The sequence below is a fragment of the Phalacrocorax carbo genome, chromosome 1 (assembly GCF_963921805.1).
Source record: "Phalacrocorax carbo chromosome 1, bPhaCar2.1, whole genome shotgun sequence".
NCBI classification, from domain to species: Eukaryota; Metazoa; Chordata; class Aves; order Suliformes; family Phalacrocoracidae; genus Phalacrocorax; species Phalacrocorax carbo.
Genome location: NC_087513.1, coordinates 72,823,111 through 72,850,929, shown reverse-complemented (window position 1 = coordinate 72,850,929; position 27,819 = coordinate 72,823,111). Strand labels below are relative to the sequence as shown.

Here is a 27,819-nt window from a genome sequence, read left to right as displayed (position 1 = left end):
GCTCAGTGAAGATTTTGTCCTTCATAAGAACTCATTGATAATTTTGTCATTGATTTGCATCATGTATCTATCTGGGGAAAAGTAGACTAGGATGTGCTCTTTTAATGTTATTTACTATTTTTCTATTTAAAATAAAAAGTGTAGTCTTTAATGCTGATTGTACAGCTTCTCTTTGCATTCAGTCTTAATCAGCAGCTTGGCTTTGACTTGTTACAATGGATGCAGAACTAAATGTGTGCAAGTCTTTGGCAAGTGGGAGTACTTAGACTTTTGTAGGAGCTGGTCCAAATGTGTGCTGCATCATAGCGTAACAACAATGACAAACACGCATACGTCAGGTGAAATCCCCAGGGTAAAAACGCCATCACCTTCACATGGTCTGGGATATTACCTGAGATATAAGGACTGAAAAAAAGTTTATGGTTCAAGTTATTGAATAGCTGGCATTATATACAACAAAACTTCACTAGGCCGTTCATCTGTCTTCTTACACTACATCTTCTTATACTTACATCTTTTGCAAGAATGGTCAAGTCGATTTAAAACTACACATGACAGAAAAATCTATAACATCCCAAAGACAGTTGTTCTAGTGAGAACAATGTATCTTATTTTTTGATGCAGTTTTGACCTGTTTGTTTTCCAAGCACTGGACCATAGTCTACCTTTGTCTGCAGAATTAGATAAACAGATTTTTGCTGACTGCATAGCATCTTCACAGGGTTTTTTCTAAACCAGTCCCCTTTTCTCAGCATCTTCTTTTAGAAGTGCCAACATCATGGGACCAAGTAGAGGGTTCTGGCTACCACTGTGTACAACAACCTTTCAAAGTTACCTTCCTCAACACCCGTGAGAGAAAATTTCCTGACCTGGTCACCATCAAGCTGTGAGAATGTACTCCACTTGCTCACCACTAAATCCTTTCCTTATTTACTCTCTTCAACATTCAGTGAACTGTATTAATCTGTGATGAGCTGTACCAACCTCCTGATGACATTAGCCACATGTTGCTTAAGTAAGTTCATTTTAATGAGCGCACTAAATCACTATTAAAGGGCCCCACCTTTAAATTGCTTTCATATTTTTTATGGCAACTATGGAGTTTCTTTCTTCCAGAGATTGATTAGGACTGGATGAAAAACTGCTTCATGTGGCACTTGCTTAGCAGTACTCCAGAATACAAGAAGAGACAAACAGCCTGTCAGACCTAAGATCCCTCTAGCTCAAAGGCTCTTGCTGGCAGGGGCTGCTCTACGAAGGGGAACAAGTTGGTAGCTGAGGGCCAACCCAGTGCAGGCTGTACATCCAACACCTGATCAAGGTCAGCAGAGCTGAGGCAGCAACAGCCCCTGGTCCCAGCCTCATGCCAGGGACCATCAGCCAAAAGCAAGTTAAGAAGTCAGGCCCTAGGACAATCCTGGAAACCCAAACAATAATTCAGGAAGAGCGAGGGAGGGGCTCAGCACATGCAAACCTCCAAAATGGCTCAGATCAGGACTGTGTGCGCATGCTGGAGCTGAAATGGAGCTCTGGAGCCCATGAGCAGAGGTGGAGATGGGTCTCAGGGAGGCAGGTCAGGGCCATCGTTGTCTTCAAAGCCCTGACAGGCAGTAGCCAAGGGAGGATGCTTAGGGAAAGCAAGAGTCAGCAGTACTTCTACTACTCTCCCAATACCAAATTAGTTTCAAAATACAAGAGAAGTGTTGAGCACAACCAGGAGGCAAAGGCAGGTACCCAATGACCCACACGACATTTTCTTTTGTAAAACTATCCTGTCTCCCCTTGAACCTATAGACACAAAATTTCTTTGTAAGGATTTCTGTACTTTCATCTGGTCTTCCCACCTAAAGAAAACAGAAATGTACTCCAGGGAGAATTTTCTTTGTAAGCAATGAATCATTTTCTTAGTACCAATCAAGTAGCATTTTCTTGGGCAGTTTTTTGTAATTCCCATCTTCAGTATTCCCTTGAGACATGCCAGGGGTTGGACTTGATGATCCCTGTGGGTCCCTTCCAACCCAAAGTATTTTATGGTGCTATGATTCTATGATTTCTTGTGTCTCACATCTGTTGTGTGAAAAGCCAACTCCTTCTCTTTGAACATTCCCTCTGCTATCTTGGTTTGGTGCTCCCTAGCACTTGTAATGGAAAAGATGGTGAGCAGCTGATCCCTAGCAACACTTCCCATGCCACCTACAGTTCTTCTTTTTGTTATCTTTTTCCCACACTAACCAGCCCTAATCTCTGTCGCTATTTGTCATCCTTGTAGTCTTATACATAACCATGCTTCCTCATATGATCTTTCACTCTCCAGGGATTTCTTTTTTAATTTTTGCCTGGGACTTTCTGAAGTGGTCTTTACAATTTAAAAGCCTTCAGTACATTTTTTCCTCTTCACCTAGTCACTATTTAAATCTGTGTAAACGTCTATCCCCATAATTCTACTATTAGTGAGATGAAACATCACCTCTGTTCATTTATGCTATACTTGCTAGTTTCCAATATCCTCCTATGCTCTTCTGTTAAACAAGTGTGCTCACTTTCTTCATATTTCTCACAATTATCCATAATGATTCTCTATTTACAAATACTTTTAAAATACCCCTGTGACTTAGCTACTTGCAAGACTATGTGCTATTCACTTCATAGCTTCTAGAGAGGAGTAACTTTTTCTTCTTTCAACGTTATGTTCAACTAAGTTGTATGTTTCAAACAGTTAAAGTATGTTGTGTCATCAGTAGTCAAACCAGCCAAAGTGGTAATGCCAGTGTTTTCTCTCAGATGATAATAATCACAGAATCACAGAGTGGCAAGGGTTGGAAGGGACCTCTGGCGATCATCTCGTCCAACCCCCCTGCTTGAGAAGGGACACCTAGAGTAGGGGGCACAGGAACACATACAGGTGCCTTTTGAATGTCTCCAGGGAAGGAGACCCCACACCCTCCCTCGGCAGCCTGTTCCCCTGCTCTGTCAACCCTCACAGGAAAGTTTTTTTCTCATGTTTAGCTGGAACCTCCTGTGTTCCAACTTGTTCCCATTGCTCCTTGTCCTGTCCTTGGGCACTATTGAAAAGAGCCTAGTCCCATCATCCTGACACCCACCCTTTAGATATTTATAGGTATTGTGATGAAATCGCCCCTCAGTCTTCTCTTCTCCAGGCTGAACAAACCCAGGTCATTCAGCCTTTCCTCATAAGGAAGATGCTCCAGTCCCCTGATCATCTTGGAGGCTCCCTGCTGGACTTCCTCAAGCAGTTCCCTGTCCTTCTTAACCTGGGGAGCCCAGAACTGGACACAGTACTCCAGATGTGGCCTCACTAGTGCAGAGTAGAGGGAGAGGATAACCTCCCCCGACCTGCTGGCCGCACTCCTTTTTATGCACCCCAGGATACTGTTGGCCTTCTTGGCCACAAGGGCAAATTGCTGGCTCATGGTCAGCTTGTTGTCCACCAGTGCTCCCAGGTCCTTCTCAACAGAGCTGCTTTCCAGCAGGTCAACCCCCCAACCTGTACTGGTGCATGGGGTTGTTCATCCCCGGGTACAGGACCTGGCACTTGCTGCTCCTATTTAAAAATATTAAAATAGTTATTTCATACATCAATCTTATTATTTTGAGCACATCAAGGAAGCAACTTATCATTATTCAGCATATGTATTCTTTTTGATACATTCATACCATTTGCTTTCTGTCCTTTGGCAGCTCCCTCAGAGTACAGGACCATATATAGCAATTTAACAGTGGCACAAGAGTGGGGTAGCTATTCTACTGTCTGTGACCTGAAGACACTTCATCCTATAGTGATGCTCTTTCCTCTCAAGTGCTGGGAGGGCATGAGCTATAGATCAAATGCATTGTTCCCACAGTCCACTGACCTTATCTTTTTGCCTCCCTCATTTGTTAGAAGTCCTTGATGTTTCCCTCCTGACATGATTAGAAATTATGTGCCTATAAGTATGACATATTATGTCATTTGAGAGTTGCATTTTCTGCTGGGAGGTAGAAGAGAAAGTGTGTACTGGCTCATATGCCCCAGGCCTGTTGCACATCCCAATATGTGGCATGGCCTAGTACCCTTGCCTTCTCCTATGTGGGCCAACTAGATTACTTGCTACAAGATGAAAATGTATGAATACCATTTTTGTATGGCATACAGCCCATGGGTACTTCTTTACAAAGTTGTGAGCCTCCCTCTGGCCACAAAAGCTGACATCAATGGTTGGGAAATCTCCTCAGCCTATTCTTTTAACAGTCTCACCTTTGAAAATGAAAGGCATTGGCTTCTTTGCAGTCTCTCAATTGTGGTTTAACATCTCTAATTCTAAAAAGAAAAGAAAAAAAATCCAAATTTGTTGACCTTTGTGAGACATTATCAGTTGTAAATTTAGTTTAAGACAAAGAACTCAGGTAGGAAGTACTTGACAGGTCCAAACCCCTTAGTGCTGAGACCACTTGTTCATCTGTTATAACAAATTCAGAATATGACTCTAGCCAGACGCTCATCCATGCATCCCTGTTACTACTTGAAGTATTAAAATAAAGTGGCAGACTTGATATTATTTCAAAATGGGAATGGAGTATATCTGCTTAGTAACTTAGAGTATTACCACTGCTGAAGGGTGAGAGGAAAAGAGTGCTCATTTTTAAACTGTTAGGGAAATAAGACTTACTGAAACAAATTCTTTTATAGTATTCCTCTTCCCTTCACGTGTAAAGAAAATGGGGTATGGAAGGAAAGCCCATTCTTAATAAAATCATTCACTAAGTACAGGCTTACATACATAAGCTTAGGTGGTAACCCAAGAAGTTGATTTTTTTTCCTGTTTCTTTCTGAGTTAGACTAGGATATGTTTATTCCTCTTAATTTCTTTCTCAGTCCTGTAAGCCCGTGAATTTTCCTGGCCATCTTGCTGCCAGGCACGTGCAGAACTGCCTCCATGACAGCTTCAGCATTGCTGAGCAGCAGTGTCCTGCCATAAATCCTGCCAGGACTGATTTGCAAATCAGGAATCATCCCCATTTATTTGACACATATACAACATTAAGCATTGAGTGAAATGCAGATATCCCTCCTTTTTGATTCCACTGTGTACTTAATTGGGTTGTCCCTTTCTGTCACTGGATCTGACAGCTCATTGATATGAAAAGTGCCCTCCCAAGGAGTCTATGGAAGGCTCCAAGCATCTCTCCTACTCCTAGGTGTTGATGTCATTTGGCATTTTTTACTGTTTTTATGATGATGTAGTATGAATGAGACCTGAGACAGGAATACCAATGTTTGTGATTTACTCTAGCCATAATGTTTCAGTTAGCCCCATATTCACAAACCTTCTAATTATTTTAATTTTGTTTGTTTAGTTCAATATCCAGTTATACAAGGCAAAGTGAACAGCCACAACTCTCCAGTATCCCATTGTCTGTAGCCTCTGACACTCACCTGGGAGGACAAAGAGCTGGGAGAGTGGACTGACTCTCCCATATTCCAGGCCACTGCCTGAACACTTGCCCACGTGGTGAATGGCTGGTGGCATTGTTCCTTCCTCTGACAACTGCATTTTCTCAAGTGATGGCTTTAAATCCTTACCTTCTGCAGATATTTGGTGCTTAAGCAACATCTTTCTTCTTGGTATTCCTATTGAATGGATTAGGCTGTTCCCTAATGGCACACGGTAAACATCTATCATTGATAAAGCTCAGTAAATCCCATTCTTATACATCTGCCCTTCCTCATGCATCCCACAGGAGAGGCTTCACATCTGCCTCTGACCTGCAAGCTCAGCAAGGTACCTACAGTCACTGGTGAGATGCAAGCAATGTGATATTAGATTGTTTTGCCAATATTATGATGAAGGGTGAAGCCTGCCTTTCATCATGTGTTCTAAAATTCTAGTTGCTTTAAAAGACATACTTTGTTGTGTTGTCACTATCTTTTCCAGTGCAAGCATTCCTGAGATTTTGTTCTGTCTTAAACATTGTACTTCCCACCCCAAATGTATTTAATACCAAATATTGTCAAACTGCAAAAATTATGTATAAAGGGATACTATGATACATGTCTTAGTTTCAGCTAGCAGATACAATAAATTAAAAGGAAAAGCCCCAACTCACCTGGTCTTTGAATTCATTTTATTGTTCCCAAGCTGTCTTATCATAGCTTTTTAAAAAAACTAAATCATATGTATCTTGTATCATAGTGTTATTACATTGCATAAAATGCATGGAATTAATAAGTAAACTGAGTACTAGCAAGCTAGAAAGTAACAAGAAACCACTGGAAACCTAAAAAAGCTCTATTTTTATTCCAGTTTCCTTTGAATTATACTCTTGTGGTCTCCTTGACTGCAATGTCAACTTTTATGCTGTTATTGTTGTGCTATAACAGAGCTACTTGAAAAAGAGTCCCTAACCACAACATTTGATATCCTAAGTGTTATGGGTTGAATTCATGAGATACCCAGACCCTGTAGCTGATTTGTCCTTCCAGGAAACCACCTTCCTCCTGCTCCGTGTCACACTGCTTGCAAGAGTGAGCTATGTGCAGAATATCCCTGCTCCTTCCTGGTTGCCAAGTCAGGTTTTGTGCACCAGCTCCTCTCGGGCTGGTACCACGGTGGAGAGAGCTGCATTGCAGCCTTCCCACTACCCTCACACACAGAAGGAAGCCGAGGGGCAGCGGCAGCAGTTGCAGCTTCATGAGAAGGGATGGAGTTGAGGGGCAGCCATAAAACTGGCCTCTTGGTGAGGCAGCAAGCCACACCTTCCCAGCCATAACAAATCCCCTCACTTGAGTGGCACTGACTTGGCAGGACAAATGGTGAGCAGTGTTTTCAGGGCTGTACATGTGCTAAAATGGTTGTCTTTGCTTTTGGTGTTTACAGTGAAAATTACATGAAGGTGAACATTTTCAGAGTGGATGCTAAGATACTGCTTCACTGATGATGAATTTTTGCCTGGAACACCACTCCCTGGGAAAAAGTCACGGTGAAGATCTTAGTCTTCCTAAAGTCTAGTCTCCTTTTCTGGCCAGTAAGTTGTCTGAATTAAACGGTCACTATTGACAAAATTATCTTTCCTGCTCTTTGTCCCACAGGCGCCTCTCTCCCCGTTGGCTGAGAGGGTCTCATCTTGTGGAGAAGACCTTTTCCGGAGAACCCAAAGGACAGCAACACTGAAGAAAATGGACACCGTGCCCAACACCAAAGTCAGCCCCAGGTACACATACCTGAGAGAGAAATGATTGATCAGAGCCTATTTCAAAGGCAACATATGACTAGAAGGCATCAAGGACACATTCATATTTTCATGCGGTAAGGCTGAGTAAGAAACCTCTTCAAGCAAGGTGATGACCCTGAAGATGAGAGTTTGCCAGCTCACCCAGGTCAAGTATTGTGTGGTCTGTGGCCAAGAAAGTGTCCCAGGCATTGACTGACCTCCTCCATCCCAATGTGCTTCAATGAGAATAACAGTAATATTTCTAGGGCAATTAATTTATTTTTTGGATGCCTCTTAAACAGTACCAGCGGTACCAAGATCATTTGATGGTATTTTTGCTTTACGGGCATAATAACAGTAACAACAACAACAGCAACAATAACATCATTATGTTTTATTATAATGAGTCCCAACTGAGCTTTTGTTCTTCACACTTTCAAAACAAGATGTACCTTCCCCTCATGCGTTTTCCTGGGGGTGGGCAGAAGGGCAACCTTTTCTCTCATTTTCCTTTTATCATTGTTATTCAATTTTCCATTTCTGGTAATGCCTTTCATGAATACAGTTCAGATAATTACTCTCCTTTAGCAATAAATTGATAAAGACAACACTGTGTTTAAGCCTCTAGATAAGCCAAGCATGCTTTGTGGCACCCTACCTTTCCTTTTTGTGGCCCAGCTCCAATATGGAGCAACGATGAGGTTTAACAGCCCTTTTACTTATCTACTTACCTATTTACTTACACACACACTCTCCCACAAGGGAGTTCTTAAAAAATGGGGGAAGTTTTACCATAAAATTGAGGATCTGACCGAACATTTTTTTGGGCGAAGAGTCAAGTGACTTAAATATTTCCAGCTAATATTGAAATAAGATGACACCCCTCTCCACCCCCCCCCCCCCCCCAAGAGACTAAACCAAAAGAGAATGCTAAAACCTGAGCACTAGTGTTAATATTGCTAGTCAGACTCTTTCATTTGGCATCAAATCTTTCACTCAAATTTTCTGACAGAAATTCTTCTACCAGTGCCAGGTGTATATACCCTTAAAGAACACAAGTTAAAGAACGAATGGAGAAGAACTTTTACCTGAGTGCACTGGAGTCGTAGAGTCTGCATGCTCCTCTTCCCCCACATCTTTTGCTTCCCCATTTCAGGCAAGTGGTATCTATGGCTACTCCAAAATACACTGGGGCTGGAATTCCCGCTGGGTGTATTTAACAAATATAGGCAAGAAGGTTACTTTCCAGGATGATCAGTTCTGATCTAGAGACAAGTTCATGTAGAACATCAAATAATACATTCAAACTGCACTGACACTTCCACATTGTTTGCTGGTTAAGAAGTCGTGCCTTGCACTGCCTAGGCACACACCGCCCTTTCCTCCCTGTGGGGAATCAGGGTGGGAAGGAAACACAGCTGACCATCAAAAAGCCTATGGAAGTCAGCGGAAGCTGTGCTGGCCATGGCTCAGTTTCCTCTCCCTGCAGGACCCCTCTGGGAACAAAAAAAAAAGGAGATACTTCTTTCTTGAGAGTGATGGAGCCTGTTCAGCTTGGGGGTTGGGGGTGTCTCCCTTCTCAGCCCCGAGAAGGGAGACAGACAGTGGGACTGGGAGCCTGCAGTGGGGCTACAAGTAGCCTGAGATCCTACTGTGGCAGGGGCAAACCTACTGCAGTGCTTGTGGATGATGGAAAGGAAAAGGCTTTCTTCAGGTGTTAATGGGGACATCATGGACTCTGTGCAACCTGGGGAGCCACCCATGGTTGCTGGAGAAGAAAGTAAGCCTGGGGGGAAAATCCTGGCCTGCAAAGGTGTGAGAAAGCAGCCGACATCTTGTTTTGATTTTGTCTGCCTCATGCATCTCATCTAATTCTGCTCTGTTTAAATAAGTGACTTGTTTCTTGCTAATTATCACCTTTTCTATAAGACCTAGAGGATTTTAAAGTTCCAGTTCATAGGCACCTCATGGTACACTTGACTTCAGAGAAAATTTATAGGTGGCTGTAGCACAAGGCTGCAGTGAACCCTGCCCTCAGACACACTTGTGCTTAGCCTAATTCCCTTAGAAACTAATGAAAATATGCCTGAAAAATTATCACTAATTCTGAGCCACAGCTGTTCTATTATGCTTGTTGTTGAATAAAAAGAGACAAGAAGCAATTTTGATGTTAGCTTCATAGTCCGAAGGATCACTTGTCACCTCTATGGATGTTAACAGTGTATATTTTTATCATACCTAAGGCACAGATATATGATTTATGCTTCCTTTTTCTACCCCTTTTCCTAATTTTTTTTTTTAAATAGTGTAATGTAAACTTGTCAGCTAAACATCATTCTTTCCAAGAATTAAAGTTTAATTCTAGGATAAATGATTAGTAAAGAGAGACCCAAGAGTACAACCGGACTTACCAAGTACTCTTATTGCCAGGGTATAGATACCAAGTGCAAATGATTTCAAGTGTGGTTTAATGCATCTAAAAAAAAAAAAAAGTGTTAAACAGAAATAAAGAATTGACTGTGGATAATTTTAACACAAATAGAAAGCAAGAGGAAGGAAAAATGTGAGTTTTTCCTCCTTACTGACACTGATGTTAACAGAATTACAGAAATATGGAAATAGTGTGATAAGCCAGATCGGTATCTAGGAATTCTGAATATCTATGCTCAAGATCACATTTTAAGAAGGTGGTGCGTTTTCAGATAATACCAGCATCTAGAAGTTACTAACACAGGACAAAAAAAAATTGGTTGTGAAATCATGTGTCATTGGATAGTCTTATTCAGTTAAACACACTGAAACTGTGGATCATGACCCAGGCTAGTACAAGGTATTTAGGCACTCAATTTTCGTTGCACTGTATCTAGGATTGGGACGACACCTCTTGTAAAGGTAAATCCTCCAATCCATTCTCTGACAGAACAGACCATTTGCATTTTGATTTTTTTGAGCTTGCAGCAGGTGCCCAGCAGAGACATCAGTCCTTCTGGCTCCAGGTCAGCCCTGCTCCAGCCTTGGGTCATCATCCTGGCTATTCTAGGAGGGTAGAGGTGGTGGGCAGGAGAACAGCTGCCTTTCACATCCAGTAATTGGAATTGGATATTTATTATGTGTTCCATAGGATTTATATCCTGAAAAAAAAATCTTCTTTTTCAGATGGAAAAAAAAATTGTTTGAGCATTTGTATTGCCTCTGCATGAAAACAGGAAACACAAGTGAGATCCTGAGTGAGAGCCAAACCTCTCAGGGAGATCTGAGACTTCCTTTTCACTGCCTAAACACCTGCTATAGTAACTTGTGCTTGACCAACAGCTATCTGAATTGCAGGGGTTTTTCTCCAAAACTTCAGGGCTTTCCCAAGTTCCTTGGCAATTGTAATTAGTCTAATACCACCAAAAAGACATTTCAGCAAATGACTTGGTCACTAGCTCTAAGTATATTTCAATGATTTCAGTAATGTAAACACTTGAAGTTGAAATGCCACTAAATCTTATAGGCTTTAAGCGATTTAGATGTATTTGTGTTCCATGGCAAGTGCAATGATATCCGCTCATCTGAAAACATCACCTTGCTTGAGTGTTGGAATCTTATCAGAACTGACTGAATACTGAATAATTTTGAAAACAGATAATTGGAAAAAAATACTTAATTAAGTCTGCAACTTGACCTTGGGACTATTTGTTTTTAAAGAGAATTTATTTTCTTTCTGGGAACAGAAGCACACCTTCAGTTCTGACAGATTTTCAGGGAAAGCCAGTCAGTGATGGATTTCAGGAAAGCAAGCATGGGCTTAAAGTGAAATTGTACCCACAGGTCATTTGTAGAGGAAAAAAACCCTGAAAGGATTAAACTTACTGAAACATGTTTTATTTAGCTGCACATCAGATTTGTGTGCCTTGTATCCAGCAGAAAAGCACATAACTTCCCAGTTTTGATCAAATGGCTCTCAAAGTAAAATGATTTTCAACAGAAATAAAAGCTCTGAAGCAGAACCAAGAAAACTGTTTTGCTGATTTCATATAAAAAATGTTTTAGTATCATTATTGAAAACCTCCCTAAGCTTTTCTAAATAAATCTATTAAGCATTAATTCCCCTGAGAGCAAGTTCTTAGGGCTGAGAGGTGCAGGCAACTCTGTGTGATTTTAGCTCATAGGTGTTCAGCTACAAATACCTCTTCCCAGGCACTTCTGCGGTGGAGATAAGGTGGGAAGCAGAAGGTTGAGCATGGCAAGAATCAAGGCCCTGTGTGGTACCATATCTGTGCATTTTCTACTGTATGTCTTATGGATAGAAAGGGGACATCGTGTGGACGGAAAGGGGGAGGAAACTGCAGCCCTGCATAGCCGTACGCCCATACTTATACAACACAAAAGATCCCCATGTGTGAGAAGCAACCACAGAGGGCAATCTGGTAAAAATCCTGAAGGCTTTGCTGCAAGACCTCAGCTCATGAATCATCCTCCTGTTGGTGCTTGGACAGTTTCAGCGGTGAATAAGCTTCAGTAAAAATTGTCTCAAATGTATTATAATATGATTGTTCTTCTTGGAGTGACTCCTTGGAGAAAGACCCACACTATGTGTTTTTGCAGTACTCAGTGGTAACCCTGAAAGGTGGGTGGGAAAAGCTATGCAGCTTATATGGTTTAAGGCATATACCTCACTGGCAGCATTTGTGGAGGGAAGGGTAGAAGGATCCTCACCGCAACCGTTTCTGAAAGTCTCTGTGTGAATATTATTTCTGGTTCAAGGACTGTTCTGGAACCGTAGCTGAAGTTACATTTTTTAATTTGGGTTTTCCATATAGCCTATATTCAGCCTGTTCTAGCACTGGCTTTTTCCATGTGATGTAAAGACACTGGCAATGAGACAGGGCCTGTTCCAGAAAATTTCATTCAAAAGCAAAGAGAATTTTGGGGTAAGAAAGCACAACAATAATAAAAATTAGTTAAACTGTATTTACCATTGTTTTGTTTGAGAAGTAGAATGTACCCATCTGGAAATAATTTGTAAAGAGGAATTGAGAAAGAAATCTTTCCAAAACAAAGTGAAACAGCACTTAGAATCCAAAAATTGCAAGAAGCTGACAAAAATCCAGATTAATCTCTGGAATTATTATATTCCTTTTGCACTTTCTAAAATTAGCTTAAAGCTTACACTCGGTGATGGACAAATAGTTCCAGCAGGTAAATATGTATTGGAACAAGATTTTAATAAGCCTGTGATTATTACGACAGAAAAAACCCCACCATCTCATGCTAAAACTGTCTTTGTTTTGAAGAGAGAAAACTGGAACAGAAAAATTATATGAAATAATAAAATGGACTAGAGGAGAAGAGGTGAGTGTACATAGAGGGTTTAGGATAGGTCACCTCTGTGCAGCTGTGCATCGGTATCCATAGTAAGTGAGGAAAACTGGCTGCCTATAAGTGTAACATGTACATACTGCCACATGCAGAGCTAATTTCCATCTGACTAGAGGCCATTTAACACAATCCTGGTAATGTAAAAGGCATTAAGGGAAGTGGAATTTGGTATAAATGATAACCAGACCTCCTATATCATGTTTAAAAAGAGAAAGGTATTGCTAGTAGAGATAATCATAAGCACATTGTTGCTTCAATGGTAGAAAACTCATTGTCAAATTATGAGGATGCCCTTCAACAGTAAAATAAGTATTTTAAAAGCCACCTTGCATAGCTGAAAATATTTATCAGTACCAGGCAGGGAGGGAGACCCAGTTACACATGTCAAAACACCTTGAAAGCATTTTGAAATGCTAGCAGAAATTATTCCTTACCTTAGAAGCAGTATGTATCCGGGTGTGCCACCTATTGACAAAGTATATGAAGTGATAACCGATATTACTAAAAAATACAGAAACATTTTTGGACACTCATTTCCTTTTTGACATAATCCCACCACAGCTGAGGAGCGTTGTGAAGGAGATTCCAGGGTTCCCACACAGCTGCAGTTAAAAAATACCTGGAAGACAGCAGGGGAAAGTGTATAATAACCTAAACAGTGGAGAAGCGGATATTCAGGAATCGCACATTATGCTTTTCTAGGTAGCTGACAGTTTAAATCCAAACTGGAAGATGTTTTTCAAAAGGAAAAGGCTTGTCATTGAACAAGAAATTTATAAAGAAAGTATCCACTGTTGATTAATGTATTTAGTGGTTTTTTTTAAAGAGTTTTGGTAGCCAACAGGTAAAAAAACCCCAAACCCTCCTACATTCTCTGCTTGGGATTTCTGCTGGAAACAGTAATTGAGAAAGTTTTAAATGTGGCTGGCACATTGCTAAAAAAATACCTGAAGAGTTCAGGGCTGGAAAGGATGTGCCTCACTCAGTTTTAATCCACTTACTCTGACAGAACTGGTTGCAGTAGGAAAACTATCACATCACATATGGAAATGAAAGATTGTCTTACTGTGTTTTTCCCACTGCCGTTGGATGCCTGGCAGCCAGCGAGACAAGCAGAAATGTAGGTAACTCCATTTTCCCCGCAGATGGGGTCCCAGTCATTCTTGGAACATGCGCAGCCTGAGTTGCACTCAGAAAACAGGGCTTGCTCATAATCAGTCATCCGTTTAGTTCTGGGGAAAAAAAGAACAATGACGTTTTCTAGCAGATGTGGAAGAAATCATTATCAAATCATGGGGCCTGGCCAGACCTTCTGTCTGTAGTCCATAAAGGTGTCTCTTCACATCCATGCTGCAGTGTAAATTCTTATTTCTCTGTTATCAAAAGGTTTTCACAATATCAGACCACCTACTGTGAAATAGTAGCTACTTTATTCAGGGGACAGATAACAATTTCTATTCATGTGTTTTCTCAGATTTTCTAAGCTTTTAGTTTTCCAAGGATTGATGCAGTTTTAACAAAACTGGGGAAAAAAGTTTGATCATTCCAGAGGCAAATAGGGGAGTGAGCTACTCATGGGAAATGGCTGCTGTCAAAGTTAGTGAGGAAATGATCAGAATGGGATTAATCCAAACTGAGGGTCTGATATAGCATGACAGCTATCTGCCCACTTCAGCCAGCTGCTGCTGAAGTCACCAGCGGAGCAGCTCCTGGGGCTGCTGTGCAGTCGGTGCTGGAAACTCCTCCCAAAAAGTGAGCTTTACAGAGCAGTAACATAGGCAAAAGTGACCAGAAAATGCTAGCCTCAGATGTTCCTCACGATTAACATAATGGCTAACTCATGGTTAATCCATGAATCCTTAGGTTTTGGGTTCAGAGTCTATTAAATGCCATGGGTCGTTCAGCAGCGCACAGAGGTAAGGAACAATTAATTGAATCTCACCCCCCTACTGAGCTCCTCACATTTCCAGAAATCTCTAGGCTCAAAGGATGGGTCCCATGCCAATAATAATTAAAAAAGTAATCAGAAAAATAATCTGCACTTGTGGCATAAACCCCTCTGGGCTGAAGGCAGCAATCATGAAACGGTTCTGACACACTGCCCGCTGGAATAGACGGAGTGGTTTCCACTGCTTTGAATCAAATTTCTGGGAAGCATATTTAGGTCAGTCATTCTCTTTTCAACAACATATACTTTGTGGAATCAAATGAGGAAGGCGTTTGGTTTGCAATAGCACTTTATGCTGAAGCATGCCCTTCCCAGCATACCCGTGGTATGACACGGTCAGTCCGGCCACATCCGAGTTCTCACACCCCATCGCAAACAATGAGAGGAGCAAAAGGTAACCAAAGAAAGATGATCCCAGGGAGAGTTTTGCAGCCCCTAAAACACTGATTCTGAATTTTTTCATAATCAGCCCCCCAGAGAATATGCCAAAGGCCACAGCAGGAATGTTGATAAGACCTGAAATCAAACAGAAAAAACTGTATTAACGAAAACCCCAGCTCAATGGACTATCCTCGTCAGCCACAAGAAACAGCAGCAGTGATAAGATGAAGCAACAAAACATGAAAAATCTTCAGTCAGGGCATTATATTTGTCCGGATTTGGATTGTTCCCAGAAAGGTGCTGGGACCACTTTTAAAACTTGCTCCCAGGGAAATGTTTCATTGCTAGTTCTTTGAAAGAGAGATATTATGTATAAGGTTTAGATAACTATCTTCCATTTTCTTAAGCTAGGTGGTTTTCTCCACTGTTAGTTTGTCAGTGGAGGGATCATTGAAGTGTTAATTCAAATACTTTTAGTGCCATTTCTCACAAGAGCTGCTCTGGGTACAGAGAAGTTTTCTGGGGCATCATGTTACCCCTGGCAGCCAAGACAGCCACAGTCCTGCTGCACAGTTTGGGGCTTTGCTATAGACCTTCCCTGTGTCCTTCGCTCATATAGCAACAGCAGGAGCAACAGGGGCCGCTCTCCGGGGCTGCCCCACTCTGGCTTTCCAGGGCAGCTTCTCTCCTTCCCTTTGCCACTCACAGGAGGAGCTTGAACTGCTCATTCTTAAAGGGCAAATTCAGTTTTATCTGGTGTTATGAAATCTGGAGTAAGACCTGCTTTTTCTGTTTTGATTCAACCACAAAATGAATGATCCCCTAGAGAAGCCTCTGAGAGGGACAGACACAATGATATGTTATTGTCTCTGTGCCCAGGAGAGTTAGGGAATTTCTTCAGCTTTGGTTGTTGAAATGCTCCCTTAGGTGAGTGTTGCAACAGCAAAAAGATAGGTATACGCTGTGGGGGTCTCTTTTTGCATCAGGCTTTAGGCAATCAAGTGAAGGAGCATTGAAGGAAACCTGTAAAACTGGGTGACCATTAATCCTTACCTGGACAGCTGTGCTCAAAGCAATGTCCATACTGATAGACATAGACAACAAGACCAAAAAGAATCAAATCAATCCCATTCAGTGCACGAAAAAAAAGGAGAGGTAAATAGAGATGACCATCAAAGCTACTGCATGAGCAAATAAGGTGCCCTTTGCTGGATTTCACTGTTACTGAAAATTATTTTCCCAGCTTTACCAGCCATTTCCAGCACATTAAATTCCCCCCTTGCCCAGGGCTGCGTATGCGGTTTGCAGCTTTTAATTCATGCTGACACCTAGCGGTGCTGAGCCGAGCGAGCGTACAAAGCACAAGCAAGTACCAAAGCATATGGCAGATGATGTTTTGGAAGTTTATTCAGAGGACTGGAAGCATTAGAACATGATTTCAAACAACTTGATATAAAAGCCTAGTTTATGACTTCGGAGTCTAATACCCCTACTAGGAAATGTGCTAGGATGCCTTGAATTTCTGGAATGAGTCTGTGTTTGATCCACCTGTACGCATGCAAAAATATTTAGGAGCTCAGTGTTTAGGAGCGATGCTAGTATGTATGTCTTGGCTGAGTACACGAGCCTAGCTCAGTTACTGATGAGGTAACCTGCAGCTTCAGTGTGTTTGCCCCATGCAAACACATCGGTTTTCCTGTTCTATTTGCTCGTAAGTGGAGACTGGGATTGAAACTGGGAGTTGTGTGATGCACCAGAGAGTACCCACACTCTTCCTGCCTGTTCCTACGCACCCCTTTTTTTCATGCCTTTGTCTCATAGCCTTACAGACAACTCTATTGCTTGACACTGGCATCAGGGGCAGGGGGGAGTGTGTATATTTAAGAAAAACCATACAAACACAGCAGGCGCCATTTTACTTCCTTGCACATTCCTTGGGTTGTGACTACTGGAAAATACCCTCTTATGACCTCCAGCTGGTTTTTTTTGTTGTTGTAGTGCTTCAGATTGCTCTGACAATTCTGATATCTGGCAGAGAGATTGTGATAGAAATTGTTCCAAAACAAAAAATAGAAAAAGAGGTAGGGAAAGGAAATAGCTACTGTTAGTTTCCCAGCAAGGGCACATTGGGAGAGAGTAGTAAAGGAGGAAGGTGAAACACCTTATTGCAGGGATGGCCACTCAGCCAGGATCTTTCCCTAACCAAGCCATAGTACATTCTCTGTTAGATAGAGTCCCTATGTTTTGTGAAATCAGATGGATTGTAATCCTCATTCAGTTTGTGCATACTTGAAAGCTTAGCTCCAGAAAATCTTTAAATACAATGAGAAGTGCTGTACTGAATGTAGGGATTATTTTCTGGACTTTCTCTGGCCATTGATTATGCTTGAAGATTTCTCCTTGCCTTTAGGAGTTTCGTGCCAGGAAATTCCAGCCTCTATCTTTAAGGAATTAACATAGCACAATGGATCAATACAGCTTTTCTGCATATATATAGCTCCGTTGCTGTGCAACTAATGCTGCTCTGAAACACGGCAGTGCCCTCTCTATTGGATGGATGTAAACCTCTTTGCTGTCTAATGCTATTGAATCCCTGGACCTCAGGAACTGAACCCAAGCCTGCAGGTTCAGCAAGTGGGCAGTGAAGTTCACCATCCTGAAGACATCTCCAGGAATATCCAAATTCATATCCATGCAGAAGCAGCATGGCTCTCTTGTGCTGTATGGGAGGGTTTGGGAGACTAAGTTCACAACAGAGAAAGGTTCTTAGATAAAATTATGGCAGAAATAACTATTTTTCCTTCACCAGCATCTCACTGAGATAATGTTAAGTTTTTAACATGATCACTGATATGACTTTGGTTTCCTTTTATTTAACACCAACCTCTTCAGAAAGTAAGAAATCACTGGCAATATCACAGCTACGGTATGGTCAATTCACTGAGTTGATCTTCATGTCATTGAAATAAATGGGAAGCCAGCAAGGGAACAGATCTGTCTGATGACAAATTTATGTAAAGCATTTTAAAATTAAATCTCTTTTCAGCTGCTCTCTTGTGATGTTCATACATTATTTTTCAAATTTCCAGTAGAATGGGAAATAAAGTATGAAATTGTGAAATCTTTTGCAGTAACACTTACATAAACTCAGAGCTAATTAGTGCTAAAGTAGAAATGAAATACTTACCTTCTATGAGCTACTAATTAAAGCCAGACAAGGAAGGAGAATAAATAAACATGTCCTAAAAACATCCAATTCTCCCTATTTGTATATATATGCCACTCCTAAAATGTCCATTTTTAAGGCATCAAGAAGCAGATATAGCATTACCTATAACAAAATTAGTTTTTGAAGATGTTTGCCCATACTGTTGTTCAATATACTTTGGTTTATATGTCACCATGCCAATTAAAGAATTGAACTGAATGATACTTGCACACAAATACAGAATGTAGACTGGATTCCCAAAGAGGTTCTTCAGCGATGGCAAGAAGTCTGGAAGACAAAATGGCAGAAATGACAACCAGGTCAGAAAGAGAAAAACTGCTGGGAATAATGCTTTGCAATCTGTTTACACCTTCCAGAGGGCTGCAGGGCATTTCAGAAGGAATCATGAAGTCCCACGATGCTCCTAAGAGCTCCCCCATTTCTGAATGGGGAACAGTGGAGCAAAATACTAAGCATCAATATTCCAGAGGATACATCTTATTTTATATACCTTCTTTTGATCATAAAACAGGACTGATTTGGTTTCTCTGTGCCCTCAACAGCCACAGCATCTCTTGGCTTAATTTGGGGGCAGAGGGAGCTCAGCACAGCTGACAGTAAGCACAGACATATTGAGCTACAGATTCAAGTACTGAGGGAAAATGATTTTGGCAAAGTAGGGCCAAGGAAATGTAATTGTGCAAAACAGCTCATGTCTAAATCCAGATAACCCCATAAATGCTGTATCTAGTCTGTGCCCATCCTTATTCTGATCAGGTAGTTTATGTGTTTTTCTAATGAATGACCTTGAAGAAAAAGGTTTAGCAGAAACTGATTGTCATATTTTTGACCCCCACTCCTGCAACAGTCAAGATCTGTGAATGAAAAATTTTTGCAGATTTTCATGATATTTGCTGGGCCACTAGCATAATTTTACAAACCACAGCTGGAGAAATTCTACATGCAAGAGCAGGTCCAGGGAACAATGGCAAGACCCTTTTTGTGCATACAAGTTAGATGGAGAGTGACACCTGATGGAGAAATTAATTCTGAGGCCATTAAAACATGGCCTCAGAAAGTGTAAATTGTAAACGCTAATGAGAGAGAGACTCAACGGTCAGGAAAGAAATTCTAGTGACTTGCCTTTTGCCATCTCAGCAATCTTCACTTGTTGCTGATAAGATCTGTGTTGGTCCTTGTTATCCTCAGTGATGAACTTTGACTGCTCAGAAGAGGTACTGGAGTCCTTTCTGCCCTCTGGTTTTGGGAGGTGCTTAGGCAGGAACCAGAAGGGGATGCCGGCCAGAACGCTAATCACACCTGCTATTAAGTAACCCAGCCACCAGGCTCCCACCCACTGCACGTCCTTGTGAGTAATTGTTACACTGTCTGGAGAAAGTCAAGAAAAGAAGAAACAAATAAAGGCTTTTTGAGAACGTTTGCTGATAACAAGGAAGGTGATTTTGCAGGAACTTTCTCCAGAGGAGTCCACCCCCATCTTGCCAGGTTTAGCTGTGCTATGTGTCTCTACTGGTGTTAAAAGAACAATTGTGGGGGGGTCAATAAGGACTTGCTGATTCCTGTGACACAGCAGCAGCCTTCCCCTGACACCGCAGGGTCCCCAGCCGTGCTGCTCGCACATCCTTACATAGGCTGCAAAGCCCAGGACATGGGGTAGTCCAGGTGGTCACACACTTGCTCCCAGTTAGGTTGTTCTGCACAAAAGTGCCATGGAAAAATGGGGTGGAAGGTCTTTTCTGAGGAGGAAGGCAATCAGGAGCCCTGGTACTCATTGGAGGATTGCTTTTCTAGGCGGTTACAAAGTACGACAAAATGTATGCACACAGCTCTCGGCAGGATCCTGAGCCTCAGTCCTGCCTCCTCCTGGTGCCTGCTGTCCCCCCAGAGCCTCCTCACCAGGGCATCTCCTGGGGAGACCACCAGCTGTAGATCTGCTGGGGCTGAGGAAGAGTCAGGCCTCCTACTTGCTCCTTACCCATCCTCTTGCTTGCCTTTTCTTCATGGGACATTGCATTGTTGTCATCCTTTTTATTTCATAAAATACCTGCTCTACCCCCACTAGGCCCTTTTGCGTAGAAGATAACTAGACCAGAACTAGACAAGAACTAGACTAGTTCTTGGCCTAAATTAGGCATTTTGGAGCCTGACTGAATTTTTAAAACCTGAGTTGTCTGACTTACCCAGATCTACAAAGCCAATGTCAACATAAAGTTTGGCACACAGGGATCCTAGAAGAAAGCCAAATATTGGCCCTATAATTGCAACTGTCTGTACGCAGCCTGCAATAGAAAACAGGGGACTGTTATGCTTCTGAGTTAAAAAGAGCACTGGTTCTTGCTGCACCTATCAGCAAAATATGACATGTGCTAGGTAACAAGTCCTAAAATACCAAGCCAGCCTTTGCTCCTAAGCACAACAGTTACACAAGTTAGAACGTGTTCAAGAAGAAAAAAGCCAACAATAAAATTTTCCCCACTACATTAATACTTCTACTTTTTTTGTTATCATCCAATTAAAGAATGAAATTCAGCCCAAAGGAAAAAAAGTCGGGGAACTTAATGGCCTAAACTCAATAGCGGCACCAATCTATAATTGCTAGAAACACTTTAGCTGACTAGATTAAAGTAACTGGAAAGCAAATGTCAATTATTTAAGTTAACTGATCACTTTAAGTTGTGATTTAACCCTGAATAGGCTGAAAACATCACTTTGCTTTGGTTCCTGATATTAACATGTTTCAATACACCCCCAGACAAATTTTCTGAATATGCTGAATTTTCAAAATGGATCTGGAAATCTGGTAAGACTGAATCTTTTACAGAGTAAACCTGAGTGTTTGCCTTTTGCCAGGCTCGAAACTTGTCACATAAGATGCTGATGGGGAAGGATATTTTGGTAATATTTCAGGTGAATGTGCAGAGGTCTTCAGACAAAGAGCACAAGAAAGCAGCGATACCAGCTTTTTAAAGCCTCAGCACTATTGTTTATAATTCTACCTGAATCTGGAGGGAATTTTTTGAGTGCCTGCTGAAATTCTAAGTGCTTAAAAGAGTACATGGTTTTTAATCACTTTCCAGGGAACTGAATGTGCACAGAGGCTCAGCAGTCCACATCCAGAAGAATTAGGAAGATTAGGGTAACAGCAGGAACCTAAGGTCAAATTCTTTCCTTAAATTAAGGTAATGGAACTGTACTGGTATAATTAAAGGGGAACTTGGTCCCTTGAGTATACGTAACTGTTAAATAAACTTTAATATTGGAAATTATGCAAACAAAACAATCAGGGCAAGTTAGTTCAATAATACTCATTCTGTTATTCAGAATCACTCAGTTTCCTCTGGGGAAAAATCCATTAGGAATAAAAATAATATTTATTTTACCAATGTATAAGGCAGCATTCTCTTCAATGGCATAATCATCAATGTATGTAATTCCCAGAGGCTGGATAGGGGTTTCACCTATTCCACGCAAAAGATTTCCCAGTAAAACATAGATCCACATGGAAGAGCCTGCTTCTTTTTCACATCCTGGGTACATCACAAGAGACATGACAATAATGTGTTTTTCATAGCAGTTTGAAGCACAGGACTTATAAAATACTTCTAATGTGAGAAAACTGGTATGAAAACTGAGAAAAATATTTTGTGGGGTGTGGGGATGGCAATTTTAACCCAATCAGCTTGAGGTGGATGCACATTTATCATGAACTGCTTCAGGCAAAGATATTAGAAGTTGGCCACTTTTATAAATGTGTTGCCATATCCCATTTTAGAAATCTTTTTCACTTCCTTCTAACCAAAACTGGGATCTTCTAACAGAAACCTTTGGGAAACACTGATGGTAGCGAGCACTACCAGCCACGTCTAATCCACAGGTACAAGGACACAAACATATACATGCTTTGTGACATACAGAGGGTTTTGTTTGTTCATCCACAGCTTATTCATGGCCTGGCATCGAGGAGGAATGCTCATTGCCCACAAGGAGCTCAATGCACCCGAAGGGGAGACAGCTTTGTGGGGTGCAAAGTGGGTCAGCAGGCAGGGAGAGAAACAAGAAAGGGGGGTCTGCAGGTTGGGAGACTCAAGTAGCTGTTTCCAGTGGGCCAAGGATCTAAAGGCACGTTTCCTGGCAGAAGGAAGACTATAACTTTCCAAGGTCGGCATGGGAGATTGGTGTTTCTGCAAGCCACAAAGCTGAAGAAAGTTGCTGGAGAAGACAGCAAGGCTGGAGGAAAGCTTGCAGCCTGAAAAATAAACACCTCTTGGCAGTGGGCAGTAGCAGCTATATATTTATTTTTAATAGATTTGCCCCAGCTAGTAGATCTGGCTTTTGTGGGGGAAAGATTCACCTGATGAATGATGCCCATTTATTATTTTTTGTGTTCTAATAAACTATTGCATGAGTGTTTGGGCGCCTTTTGATGTATTTTATTGCAGTTATCAAAATATTTAACAGAGATCGTTCTCACCTGCATTTATTTTTGCTTGAGATTTTTCCAAGGCTGAGAGTGGAGTTTGGCTTTTGTCCTGCAGACATGGAGAGATGCTAACAGTCGAATTGATGGTGGAAGGGAATCTTTCATACCGATATCTGTTTATAAACCAAAGTCGTTTTTTACTGTCCCAACTTATGAGAAAAAGCAAACAGATCTGTTACTACCATGGAAGATAGGCCCATAGGACATTAATGCAAATTTCATCTGCATCCAGTGTTGCCAATGATGGTTTACAGGGGATAAATAGAACTTGGTTTATACTGTGGTAGTACCTGAAAACTGTGCCTTCAGTTCTCTTTGTGTCACAGTGATGCATTTCAGCTTAACAGGCATTTTGTTCTGCTATGATGCATGAATCTGTACTAAGAGATTATCAGACAGTGGATTTATCCTCTGGCTTGTGTTTAATACTCAGATTGCCTTCCTGAGTTTAGTCATCACTTCATGAGTCAAGCTTCAACAATTCTTAAGCCGTGTCAAAATGTGGCCGATCAAGATCACAGACTAATAAAATGATAAGTTGATTACAACTAGGAATAGCATATATTGAACTATTTGCTCTACAGTACTAAGTCTTTTCACACACACACAAAAATTAAATTGAGTAACCACATCCACATATGTCTATTTCTATTGGCATCTTCACAAACAGTTCCTAAGTATTTTAGCGAGCTGACATTCAGTGTACATAGCCCAGTTGGAAAATACTGATCACTTTGCACTTACCGTCCCATGAAGAACTGGGGCATCGCAATTAGGAATGTTCCAGCTGACATAATTAAGCAGCCTGCTCCAATTATTCTTGGCCTGTGAAGCTTCGCTCCAAAGTAGCTTACAAGAATTATGATTAGGAGGTTCCCTTTGAGAGTACAAATGGAAAACTGAGTTTTACAGCTTGTTGATAAGAGATCCCCTAAAATAATGATTCCTGGTGTATGTTATGGGCAGCGATTTCAGGGGAAGAGGGCTGATTGCGTGGGTTTGGTGTTTCTCCCTCTTTCCAGGCATTCTTACAGGAGCCCAGTGCCTTCCATAACAAAAACCATAAACTTTCGGATAAGCAGCCGGAAAAGAGAAGGAGGACTGTGCCAGCTGAAGAGAACAAATAACCAGGAAAGCAGGAAAAGAGGGACTCAAACAGAACTTTATACGCTTAGGCTAAGATTTCATTCCCCTGAATACCACAGTCCACTGAACATCCACAAGATAAATTTAGTAATCGGAAATCGTAAGAGACAATGTCATACTGGAAACCTTAGTGCAAGAGTGAAGGGGATGGCCTGGACAATGAATGTAGATTACAGTTAGAGGTTATGTACTCTTGCTGCTTAATAAATCATGAAGGGCACACACTTGTGCGGGAGGTGGACTGCTGACAAAAGGAGAGAGAAGGTAGAAATCTGTGCAAGTAAATTCTCACTCGACAGTCAAAATTTCCATTAGTATTAATTAGCCAGACACTAAGCTTATCAAATTATAAAATATTTAGGACTATGCTGAATTGCTGGTATTAGCAACCCTTTCCTACCCAATGTAATCATAGTGACAGTCATGCTGATTTTTACTAGGTGACTCTTGCTCAGTTTTAATGGTTCAAGGAGATTCATGCAATCATTTTTCATAACAAATTGCATCACTGCTTTTTTCTGAAAAACAAAAATGCATTTTTATAGTACATACCAATTTCAAAACTGCCATCAATAATGCCAACCAAAGAGGAAGGGATATCAAATCTTCTTTCTATTTGTGTGATAGTACTTTTTAAATAACTTCCTGACAGTGCTTTAGCAAAATAAACAAAAGACAATGCACCAAGAAATATCTGTGAAAGAAATTGTCAGTGATTAAAATCAGACATCACAGAGGGCTTTACTTTACATATAATTTTAAAAAATTTTTACATTCCCACCTCTTTTCCCAAATAACCATGCCAATATTTCTTCTACTTACGAAATGCTAGTTTGCTGATTTGTCTATTTCTTATGAGCAATAATCATACAAACTAACCTTGCTATCAGCCACTGCTAATTTCAGGTTGAGGCCAAAGCTACCACTAGTTATCACTATATCTGATTTAGTCTTTTAGTCTGAATCAGGAGTGGGCTTTGGAATTGACGCTCCCACCCCTTTCACTGTGCTTTGGTACAGACTGCAAATGTGCAGACTGAATCCCTTTCACAAAATATTAAACTGGAAGATGTGCTCCAGAAGGACATTACATTCACTTCAAGAGCCAATGGCTCTTCAGTTTCTGGGACAAGACTAGAGCTGGTCTGAAGTAACTCCCCACCTGAAATGCATACAGTGGGAGTGCAGGCTCCTTAGCACAAACTGTTTCACTCCTGCAGAGCTGTTGCCTAAATTTGCCTTCACAGAATGCATCCTTACTGAGTTTACAAGCTCCAGGGATACTCACACACTGTGTAACAACATGGAAACAACAAAATTGCTTTCTACCTTCAGATACAGGTTGTGCTGACTAAAAATATAGGGATGCTCTTTGTAAAAGGTGTTAAACCCTCCCAGCCACAAACCCTAAACCAGAAATTAAAAAACACAATAATGTTTTGTATGAAGAGACGTCTAGACCCTTGGCCTGCTCTCTGAGCAATGAGGCTTCCAGTAAGCAGGTGCTCTGAAGCGATGTACTCACCTCCAGTGCAACATTCCCTACAACATCTCATTTGACAAGGCACATTGGTAATAACACTGTCATCACTGTTGAACACTTTATCTAGTGCTGATTATTCCTCCTTCAGAAGCACTTGTAGGTAAATAAACAGTATCTGGTTCTTATTTCCCACAGTGAGGGATCTCAAAGAACTCTCTAGTAAAGATATTGCCATAGTATTTTACATTTTCTCTGTGTTTATGCCCTTGGATTTTAAATAGCAATGTGAAAGCAAATATGTTTTTCCACAGGAAAATAGTATCGATCAAACTAGAACTTCAAATGCCTCTGTCCCTCTTTGGCACAAGCTTTTCTACTGGGTTTACAGCTGTCCCAGGAAGGAGATGGAGACCACACGCAGCAGTGGAAAAACGGTCCCCATTTAGGGCTGGGACAGAAAGGTGCACATTATTTCACATTCTTCTGTGGTTTGTCAATGACTGTAAGCAAATATTTCACCACATCTTTCTGGTTATTAATGGTAATTTTAACACAGGGGAAGACTGATAATTGGTTAAAAAACCACCTGTTGAATGTGCATGCTGTTTTGGTAACACATTAGGCAAATACAGATCTGAAGCAGAATTTTTTTGTGACTTAGAAATATCTTTAATAATTTCATACTGACTCATCAAGACATAATCAGAAATGAAAAGAGGTTAGTTTACTAAAAAAAGAGGTTTTGCTAAGTCCCTACTGGAATAGGTTAATCATATTAGTTTGGGTTCCCAGAAGGCACAAATTTTTTTAAACCTTTTGAAAGAAACTGAGCTGAAATATTATTGCTTTTCTATTTTTGGAGCTAATAAGCTGATTCCTGACTGGCTAATCTGTGACTGAAGGTTTATTCAATGAGGGAATTGGATTATTGTTGTAGCAAATGGAGGAACAATAGTAGAGTTACTATTATGCTACAAATTGAATTAATACAACTCATCATCTATTTCAAAACAGGATCCCATTTCTGGGCCTTTACAGGATCAGACAAAATAAAGGAGAATATTCAGGAACTGAAATATTTTTGTAGCAGTCATCAGACTCAATTAATCCCGCAGTATCTTAACTGCTTTGCATAATATGTAGATGTCAGGTCAACTATTGCTGAAGTCATTGACTGTACTGGGAGCTGGATTAGTTTCTGAAACCTGTTCAAGATGAAAAGAACTGGTTAAGGCAAAAGATTCATTTTCCATGTAACTCAAATCATCTCATCTCGCCATTGCATGGCGATTTATGGAGACCTCACCCAAGAGAGTGTCAGCGTTTTACAACCTGGCTCTAGAAAGCAGGTAGAGACATGATAACACATGCCGCCTCCTGTACCCCAGTGTCCCATACAGGGAGGAACGCTCCTCCAAGGTGCTACTGTCAGGTAGGTACAGCTACATTACGAGGCTTAAAGCAGGGACCTTCCATTGCCTCGAGAAATTACTGCTCGTGGGTGAGATAAATGCAGATACAGAGGTGGTGGTACTTCTGCAGTTTTGGTTCAAAGTCACCTCATGCGGAGTTCTCTCAGATCAGGAATATTACAATAATACTTTAATAATATAGCACTCAAATCACGCAGACAATAATACAAATATTATTTTTCAGAGCCCAGAAGCCTAACATGGCTACTATCCTAAAAAAGCAATCTGTACTAACAGCTGCCTGTGGTATCTGTCTGTCGATACTGTTCTTGGCTTCAGGAAAATAAGGTGGTGCGATAAGGAGGATACAGTGACCTTTCAGGATGACCCTTGAAGATATCATAAAACACAAGCTTCAATCAACATGTTATATTTGAACATTGCCAAACGTCAGGCAAATACAGATCTGAAGCAGATGGTTTTTGTGACTTAGAAATGTATTTAATAATTTCATACTAACTGAGCAAGACATAATCAGAACTGTAAAAGGGATAGCTCATCAAAAAAAGGTTTTCTAAGTCCCTACCGGAATATTCAAAAACTCTTACTCTACCTTTATATCTCCACACCATGACTGTTTTTCCTTGGATGCAGAAGATTCAGATTTGAATGAAGAACGGTCAACAGGCAGGATTGTGTTGTTTGAGAAAAACTGAGTATTTTCTTTTGACGAAATCTCCATGATGATATCCCCTGCCTATAAAGCAGAAAACATGGAGTACATTTTAAAAAGGCATCCTATTAGCTCAGCCTCAAAAGCTCGTCATGTGACAGCAACACCCCGCTGTACTGTTTTCCCTACAACAGCAATTATCAAACTTTACAACAGAATCTGACCAGCGCACTGGATGTTTAATTACGGAGACTTGCAATCCACTTGCCTATAATAATGAAGATTAAATCATACTCGGCAAACAGTCATCTTCATTCTCTAGCTATCATCAGTGTGATTTCATTGAACATTTGACCAAGTATTACTGGCAGACTAAATGAGGCTTGTTAACATTTTAAACAACATTTCTGGAGCCTATATGTAAGTTCATGTTTCTAGATGTGACCATGTCTGCAGCGATTTCTCAGAGCTGTTCTCTGAATTTCCCATATATC

The 27,819-nt window shown here is 41.0% G+C and overlaps 1 protein-coding gene across 2 annotated transcripts; it reads right to left on the bottom strand.

Annotated features, from left to right (window-relative positions):
• Positions 1-6,780: 6,780 nt before the first annotated feature.
• SLCO1C1 (solute carrier organic anion transporter family member 1C1) lies at positions 6,781-27,394 on the bottom strand. 2 transcript variants are annotated; one of them, XM_064462355.1, is made up of 14 exons: positions 27,266-27,394; positions 24,310-24,451; positions 23,356-23,488; positions 22,603-22,724; positions 21,512-21,658; positions 20,312-20,410; positions 19,254-19,499; positions 18,234-18,398; positions 14,842-15,037; positions 13,640-13,805; positions 13,008-13,192; positions 9,621-9,685; positions 8,298-8,415; positions 6,781-7,219 (listed from the first exon to the last, which is right to left on the bottom strand). In XM_064462355.1, exons 1-14 carry the CDS (start codon positions 27,392-27,394, stop codon positions 6,997-6,999), a joined length of 2,136 nt encoding a protein of 711 aa, XP_064318425.1. In that variant the 3' UTR covers positions 6,781-6,996. The 2 variants fall into 2 exon arrangements, with proteins under 2 accessions (XP_064318425.1, XP_064318514.1); XM_064462444.1 differs by lacking the exon at positions 21,512-21,658.
• Between the last annotated feature and the right edge of the window lie 425 nt (positions 27,395-27,819).